Source organism: Lepidochelys kempii, chromosome 7, assembly GCF_965140285.1.
Source record: "Lepidochelys kempii isolate rLepKem1 chromosome 7, rLepKem1.hap1, whole genome shotgun sequence".
Classification (NCBI taxonomy): Eukaryota; Metazoa; Chordata; order Testudines; family Cheloniidae; genus Lepidochelys; species Lepidochelys kempii.
The window spans coordinates 5,804,118-5,812,577 of NC_136386.1; the positions used below are offsets into that span (position 1 = coordinate 5,804,118).

The 8,460-nt window shown below is 41.3% G+C and overlaps 1 protein-coding gene across 2 annotated transcripts in view; it reads left to right on the forward strand.

Annotated features, from left to right (window-relative positions):
• Window positions 1–3,901, forward strand: part of ATXN7 (ataxin 7) — a 127,485-nt gene extending 123,584 nt beyond the window's left edge. For both annotated transcript variants that reach the window (XM_073350988.2, XM_073350990.2), the window contains exon 13: window positions 6–3,901. In XM_073350988.2, coding sequence (XP_073207089.1) covers window positions 6–23 — 18 coding nt within the window. In that variant the 3' untranslated portion in view covers window positions 24–3,901. The remainder of the gene's footprint in view (window positions 1–5) is intronic.
• Window positions 3,902–8,460: the final 4,559 nt, after the last annotated feature.

The window sequence follows — 8,460 nt, forward strand, 5'->3', positions numbered from 1 at the left end:
GAAAGCCAAAGGCACGTCCTTGATAGCTGAATATACCGTGGTGAGAAAAGAACTGGACAACGTTCACTATAAGCAAAACCTCCATCTGGAATTCTGGACTCCAAGATGCCTTTGAGTTATCCCAGCTTCCCATGGTCCTCAGGTGTGGAAATCTACTGGACTGTGATTCAAACAAGGAATTTCCCTGAAGCCATGTCTGTAGCAGTGAATATTATAAATGGACACTGGATGAAGTTCAGCCACATAATTGCTCTTACCAGTGTTAACAGTGGTCTGGACTGCTTGCTACAAATCTGTGAGATTTTGCCTACAGGAGTACATCATCTTGCCACTATCTGACATAGATTGGCTGGCAAAAGAATGTTTGGGGACAACCATTACTGTGGACTCTTTATGCTGATGGTGTCTTTTGTAGGTTATTAGCCACCCAATAGGCGCTGTCAATTGAAAGAACCCCTGCAGCAGGGGTACAATGTGTTAGGCACATTGAAAAGAAGCCCTCAAGAAGGGAATATGGCTTTAGTGTTTTTATAGCAGTGTTCCTTTCATGGAACACAAAAATAGCACAATTCAGAAACTAAATAGTCTGTGTTTTGCCCAGCCTTTTGCAAGTAATTTGGGATAAGAAGCTGTCAGGAGTTTCAAAACGTTTTAAAAACTTGTTTGAGGCCATTGTTCGAAAAACAAATACAAAAATAATGTTGTACTTGCCTGATGGAAAAGCAATTATTATTTTGAATAAGATTCTATTGCAAAAGAAAGTAAAAATTGTTAATTCCTTTTGATGAAGGAAATCCGAATGCAAAAGTATCAGATCAACAAAGGCAAATAACCTAAACTATTCCCAAAGAACATATTTTTTGACCTATACTGTATACCAGAAGCCTTTGTTACTTTAAAGAAGAACTCTACTAGTTGATTTAGGTTGGTTGTACCTTCCGGCCTGTAAAAACAGCCCTTTTAAAACTAAATATTTAAAGATTTTTCTGAAAGATTTTCAGTTAGTTTATGCCTTGTTCTTGTAATCAAATCATTAACACTTGTCATGCTTTCAGCTACCCACAATAAAATATTTCAGAATGCTGTACTAGATGCTAGTTAGCAACTGAGTCCAGCTTTAAGTGCACCTGGATGGGTTACTATCATCTTTTTCTCAGATACAGATGTTTTCTGAATAAAGGGGACTATACTATGTTACAGTCCAGACAGTCAGTTTTCATGAGAGATTTTATCTTGTTTTAAAACATCTCAAAAATGAAATCCTTTAAAGGGCTTTTGCATTATTACAATATCATTGATTTGGATATTTTCAGTAAGCTTTTTAACAGTGAATTTTGAGACTTTACTTGAACCTTCATTAAGGGGTGAAGTAAAGGAAAACAATTTCTAAATCAAGAATATACTCTTTTGCCTTAAAGGGGCACCAGATATTGCTGAGATCAGACAATCTGAGCCTATCAAATTATTCACACAGTCCAGCCGCCTTCTCCCCATTTTGGTGGCGCATCGTACATCAGGGATTCTCAAGCCACTAATAGCAGCAGGTGCTTGGTTGGTTACCTGTTCACGTTTCCGAGTTAACATGAACTTGCTGCAGAATTATGATGTACCGCAAAACAACAGCAAGCCTCTATGCAGACACTTTAGCTTTGAGCTTATACAAAAGGTCACCAAGAAAAAACACTTCAGACGTTTATTATGCAAACATAAACTCACTGTATTTCAGGAACAAAAAGCTGAAGATGTAATACGATGTCCAACTGAAAAGATTGTTTCCTGCACAGTGGGTGTGAAATTCTGGCGCCATGGAAGTCAGTGGTGCCAAGCATTCACTCTTACGTGTTTCAGTCACAAGTGCAATTTGGTTGGAAAGACTTACATTTCAGGCAAATAGAAATGTATATTAATCAACCTTTGTGGCTTTAAGTGATGGAACATCTTTAGTTGTGTAAAGATTATGTTGATCTGAAAGCATAATGGAAAGTCAAAGCTCATTCAAAACCATGCAGACATTTGAAAGTTAGTATTTAATCACGGTGCTTCATGTAGGGCCGGGTTTTAACTACATCTGCATCAGGGCTCGTAGTTTTAATCTATTGGGACGAGGAAGTGAGGCCATCTTAAATTTCGTCTGCCCTTGAGTACAGACCTGCTTAAATATTACAGGTTAGATCTTGGTTCTAAACAGAACACTGTTCCTGAAGCTTTTATTGTCTCTCATAATTCTTACTGTAAATAATTAAGGAAGCTTAAAATTAATTTACCTTGCAAAATTGAATTTGTAGTGGCTGGGTTCTTTCTAGACAGTTTTTCGTAGTAATTTAAGAGAGACAATTTTTATAGGCTTTCCAACTTCTCCTTAGGACTCCTGCAGTTTTCTTAACCTAAAATATTGCTGCAATGATGAACAAAGAATTATACAAAAAACCTACTTTTGTATCTTTATTTTGGAATTTCTTGTTCTATTATAAATATTGAAGTATCCCTATTTCAGAAGACATATTTTGTTAATTGATTGTACATATTTAAATATGTATTTTTGCACAGGTCTTTTTTTCTTATATCCAGTTTTGGTACAATTGAGATCATCTAGTATTTATTTATTAATTAATTAAAAATAGCAAATACCTTTTTTATAATTTGAAGTGGTTCACTGCCAAGCTAATAGTAACATGCCTACTTTGCAAATTAAGGGATGCCTTTGTTTTGTGAAATTTGTGTCCCTTTTAGTGTCTTGGGAGTGGATACATACAAACTAACGCCGAGATCCTGCAATTGGATCCATGCAGAGGTCCGCCACAAGAATCTGATTGCAGGATCAGGGCCTAAATGGTCTAGATGGCATTGCTAATCAGTTGTCTGATTCCCGGAAGACTACATTTAGTTAAGTGACACTCTGCTTCTCTTTTTTTAGGATGTGTGTTTGTGTGTGTGAGTGTGTGCGTGCGCATTTGTATGGGTCTCATGTGGTTTAAAACTAATGGAAAAACTGAAAGTGCCTGATATAACTAGTTTTAAGCTTGGACTGTTTAGACAGCTTCTCCTTAAAAGACTTGAATGTTCAGTTGAAATTTTGGAGCTTGCTTTTTCCACCTATGTATTTCTAAAATTTTAATTAGAAGGGGTTCAAAAAACAAAAATGACTGATGCTGGTGATTTTTGTAAAGCATTTTAAATAGAATAACTTGTTTTGAAACAAGCCCATTAATAATGCATCTCAAAATAATGCCAAGGGTTACATACTTTTTTCAAACGAAAATTTACAGAACTGTCTCCTTTTTTTGGTTATTCATTCGTAAACGATCTAGTTTAGAAAAAGAGAATGTTTAAACTATTTTGTATTCCAGAAAAAAAAACAAAAAACAAAAAAAACCAGATAAGTACCTCTTAAAACCATTTAAAAAAATGTGTGATTTTCAAATGTCATTTCTAAGGCAGTTGTCTTCCTCTAAGAGTTCTCTTGCCAAGGAATCTCTGTTGTCTGTCACTCATCCTGTCCTGGGGGAGGGAATCGGGCTTGAAAAATTCTTAACTTTTCACTGTTGAGCAGAAAATCATTTTTACATTTTGTGTGAAATATTTTATGTTTTAAAGAAAATTTTAAAATGAGCACTACATAATGTCAAAGTGAATGTAGGCCTCGAAAGTATCTTGCTCAGTGTTGAGCCTGGTTCTAAAAAGCAATCTCCTGTGTAAAACGTGTGAATAGTTTGATAATTTGTATACATAATCAAGAGCATCTGATCAGCTGAACTTTGTGTTGGCTGCTGTATAGTACATGAACAAATGTCATGGGATAGAAAAATTACTTTGGATATTTAAAAGAAAAATAAATATATAGTCTATTTGTTTTGTAACAAGTTTCTGTAAATAAAATAATTTATACTATTTATAAGAAAAAGGTGTGCTTTGCTTCATGAAAAGAATTAGTTTGTTGAACAAACAGATGTTACTAACCAAGGCAATACAATTAGGATTTTTCAATAAATGAGGTTGGTTGCATGAAATACATTATATGTTTCTGCTTCATTATAGTACCAAGCAAAACAATTTAGCATTGAAGGCAGACATCCATATTGATGCCTCAGTGAACTAATTTCAGAGAATTACTTTGGGTCAGATTCTGCCAGCCCTTACCCTCGTGTACATGAGGCTGGTAGCATCTGATCCTTTAAAAAGTACAACCTTGTTTGCTTTGGTATATTCCTGAGAAGAGGCTAAGTACTTTTCCCGGTTCCCAGAAAGTTTGATTATTTAAGATTCTTATTTTATGGAGTGTAAGTAGAATGATTGGAAGAAGCTTTTTAATATTTCTGTTTTGAAATACAAAATGCAGTGTGTTGAACAATATTCCTTTATTTTAAAAATACGTTTCTGCCATGAAAAAATACAGAAAGATACCAGGGCGTAGGGTTACCAGAATATAGTTCATCACTTCACTTCAGGCATGGAATATTGTGTGACAGAACTCTGATTTTATCAGCATACCTAATTCATAGAACATTAATCAATAGAAATGGCCTCCGAAATAGGATCTGGCACTCCTTGTTCAGACAAATCTCCCATTGATGGTGATGAGAATTTGCCTGAGTGAGCAGTTCCATATCCCACTCAATATCTAAAGCCCTGATCCTGCAAGCTGATCAGTGGATGGACTCAGATGGAGACCTGTGGGGCTGGTCCACCCACATGGGTCAGTTTGCAGGACTGGGGCTTAAGTTTTGGTCAAAGTCTTGTTAGTAATGTGGTGCTTCATGGTTCCATTAAGTAGCAGTAATGGTGTCTGTCATTTTTATAGCACAAAAGGAAGAATTTTTTCCAACTTTTCTTTTAAAAGGAGTATCTGACACAAAAGCTATCCCTTTGTGTTTGGGAAGGAGGGTTCCCACTTTGGTATTTTTTAAATGTTTTGTTCGCAGTTTATTATGTAGGCTTCAGTAGTGACTCTTAGGACAAAGGATGCATTGAGTTGCTCAGGTGAATTGGGATTTATAGCCCTCTCTTAGACACAAAACAGCTCTTTATAACCAAAATTACACCAGTTGCAAGGTAAAGATTTTATTTTCTGGCAAGTCGCCAGTTCATCCATCTAGCAGTTGAAGAGTTAAATGTTTCTGATGACATTCTTTGGAACTCGTTGCTGGAGTTTGTCGTTTCAGATTCCTTCCAACTTACAAATCGCTTGCTTACAAAATGCAAATGTTAGCTGGCGTGCTAAGCGCGAACCAATGGCACGAACTGGCCAGGGAAGGGGCATTCATTTGGGAAGGTCCACGTTCTATTTTAAGTGATGATCTGTGGGTTATACAGTGAAGGCTTCAGGCTCCCCTCAGGCCACAATGATTCTCCCCTTAGGGGCAACAGGATGTTTGCTCAAAGGTTAAGTGTAGAATTTGCTCCTTGTGTTGTTCCCATTATTTATTATTGCCTTTGAGTCCCGCTCAGTAGCACTCAGTGAGAAAATACACACTCATTTAGTACCCACCACTACCTCTAACCTTTGTGTCTCTTCCTTCCGCCGTCTTTTTTCTGCTTCTCACCTTTTTCCCTGTCTCAGTTTCTCCTCTCTTCTTCCCTCTGTGTTTCCTTTCCGGTAGGTATTTCCAGTTGTCACCTCCCCATAGGCTCCACTCCCTTCTATAGGCGAAGATAATCAGCAAGACAGTAGTTAATGTTGATACTGAAGTTTCATCACTGAGCTTTAGAGATGGCTGGCCCATGAGATGTTCGCAAGACGGGGGAGTTTGCGACTCAGCTACTGTTTCAGGCTGGCTGCAGACAGCAAGAGGCTGCTTTGGCAGCTGCATTCAGTTCACAGTTAGGTTATCTTGGCATTTTATTTTACTTTTTAAAGATAGGATTATGGGCATCATCCCTCACGTACCCTGGAAATTGATGGGTGACTATTGTATGAAAGTGTTGCTATCTAAATGTCTGCTCTTAAGAGAGAAAAGAAGATGCCTCAAAGCTCCCCATAAGCAGGGTGCATCAAACGCAGGACAGGCACCATCCAATATGGTGCCACTTCCCACAATGTACTGAAGTGCGGGGGGCGGAGGGGTGATGATGTCTCTCTTGTGTATCTTAGCTTCTGCTTGCCTAAATCTTGGTAGGCTACAGTGGATGAGGTGTCCCATGAGGAGCTTCCTAGGGTGCCCAAAGCATGTAGGATGGAACCCCCGGGATGGGGTACATAGATACGGTTAAGGAGCAATTCAGGGCTCAAGGGGTCCTACCTGGTCTATCTCGAGGAGTTCAAAGGAGAGCCAGACAGCTCAGTAAGGTGGGCCAAATAGCAGATAGGATAAGGGGATCTAACCTGAGATCTCTTGAGTAAGGGTACAGCAGGAGCCCTTGCTGCAGGGGTCTGCATGCAGCAGCAACCTCAGGTCCCAGCGGAGTGACTAGCTTATCCTTAAGGAACCCTCCCCTTGGATTGGCTCTGGGACTGTGGCCATGCCCTGGCCTGGGAAAGTGTTAGGAAGTGGCCCAGGGAAGCAGCCTCAGAGCCCTGCTGGATGCTTGGTATTGCTGCTACTGATAGACCCCTGGATTGGACCCAGTCTTTCCTATCAACCAACCATGAAGGGGGCACAGACCCTATCTCCCACCCTCCTGGAGAGAAGGGGGGATAGAGAGATTGTCCTCCCTGAGGCAAGGGTGTGCAGCCCACAGGGGCCCAGAGGAGGGCTGAAAACTTCCTTCTGGGGGGATACCTATGGATGTAGATATCGTGTTGGACTGTCACCCTGGAAGGGGGTGACTCCACTGGTCGCCTGGCCAAAGGACTGAGTCACTAATTACCATAAGAGAGACGGCCACAGCATTGGAGTCACTGCTCGCCAGGGATGCTGGAGACGGGAGAGCTGAGACTCAGTGACCTAACCACTAGGCAGCACCACAGGTAAGCCCAGCCCAGTCACACCACCAAATTCCTAAAGCCCATAAAGAGCAGTTTCTCTTCTGCCCCTGCTCAGCGCCTGAGCAAGTTTTCCGCAGCAGAAAAGCCTGTAGAGAAGTTTGGACCCAACAGATAACGTTCGCAATGTCTACCCTGCTGAAAATGGCCAGGCTGGATCAGACCAATGGTCCATCTAGCCCAGTATCCTGTCTTCTGACAGTGACAAATGCCAGATGCCTCAGAAAGAGTGAACAGAATTATCGAGTGATCCCTCCCACTATCCAGTCCCAGCTTCTGGCGGTTAGAAGCTAAGGGACACCCACAGCGTGGGGTTGCGTCCCTGATCATCTTGGCTAATAGCCATTGATGGACCTGTCCTCTGTGAACTTCACTGATTTTTTTGAACCCAGTTATACTTTTGGTCTTCGCAACATCCCCTGGCAATGAGTTCCACTGGTTGACTTTGCATTGTGTGAAGTATAAGGGGTAAATAACACTTCCCATACAAAGAGAAGTATTTGCGAATACAGACTAACACGGCTGTTACTCTGAAACTTCCCATACAGAATCCCTTTAAATGAGAACCAAGGCTGGTGGAGTGTTGGTATAACCCTAAGATGTCAATCTCCTCCCTGCTCAGTGTATTTCTGCTGCTTTCAGGATGGATTCAGATTCTGCAGAATATATAGAAAAAAAGGCAGCCCGAGCTCCTGGCCTGCAGCTGGAGAGTGCATAGCACAGCTCGGGGAGCGAGTGGAAAAGTGGCTGCAAGCCACAATGCTGGACCATCTGTGAACAGCAGAGCAGCAGGTAAACAGGGATTTCCTCAGTCACGGCCCAAAGGGAAAAGCAAGGTACCAACAGGCATTTGGGGATTGGAAGAAATGGGGATTCCACCTGGGAAAATACAACTGAACGAGGGGAGGAGTGAACATCCAAGCCACACGTTTGGAAAGCAGAACTACCAAGAGCCTCCGGGGGCTACTGAAAGCATGTTTGAGACAAACATGCAGTTTTCTACCAAGTAAGTGTTTCTGGGTTTGGTTTCGAGGGGCTGCACAGCCAGAGGAAGATCAGGAAGCTTTGTGCCCTTTGGTGAGCCTGCACCCTGAATACTCTATTTGGTTCTGGCTACATGCATGCCGTCAGTGCATTGCAGAGAATTCAAAAAGCAACGCTGGTTGTGGTGGGATTGAGTTATGGAAAAATACGTGCCATTGGGCCTGCAGATTACAAGGCTTTGGAAGGTTGCTAAACCAAAGCATGAGAGAAAGTGTGTAAGGTGCTACCCATGCAACCAGGACAGAACTAGAAGTCATAGGCATGAAGCAAAAGAATACTTACCCCAACCTCTGGAGCAATGCAAGTTAGCTCCAGGTTAACCACCTGTGGCTGGCCCGTGCCCGCTGACTTGGGCTGTTTAATGGCAGTATAGACAGCTGGGTTTGGGTTGTAGCCCAGGCTTTGAGAGGTCCCAGAGCCTGGTCCTCAGCCCAAGCCTGAACATCTACACTGCCATTAAAAAAGCCCTGTGAGCCCACGTCAGCTGACACTGGCCA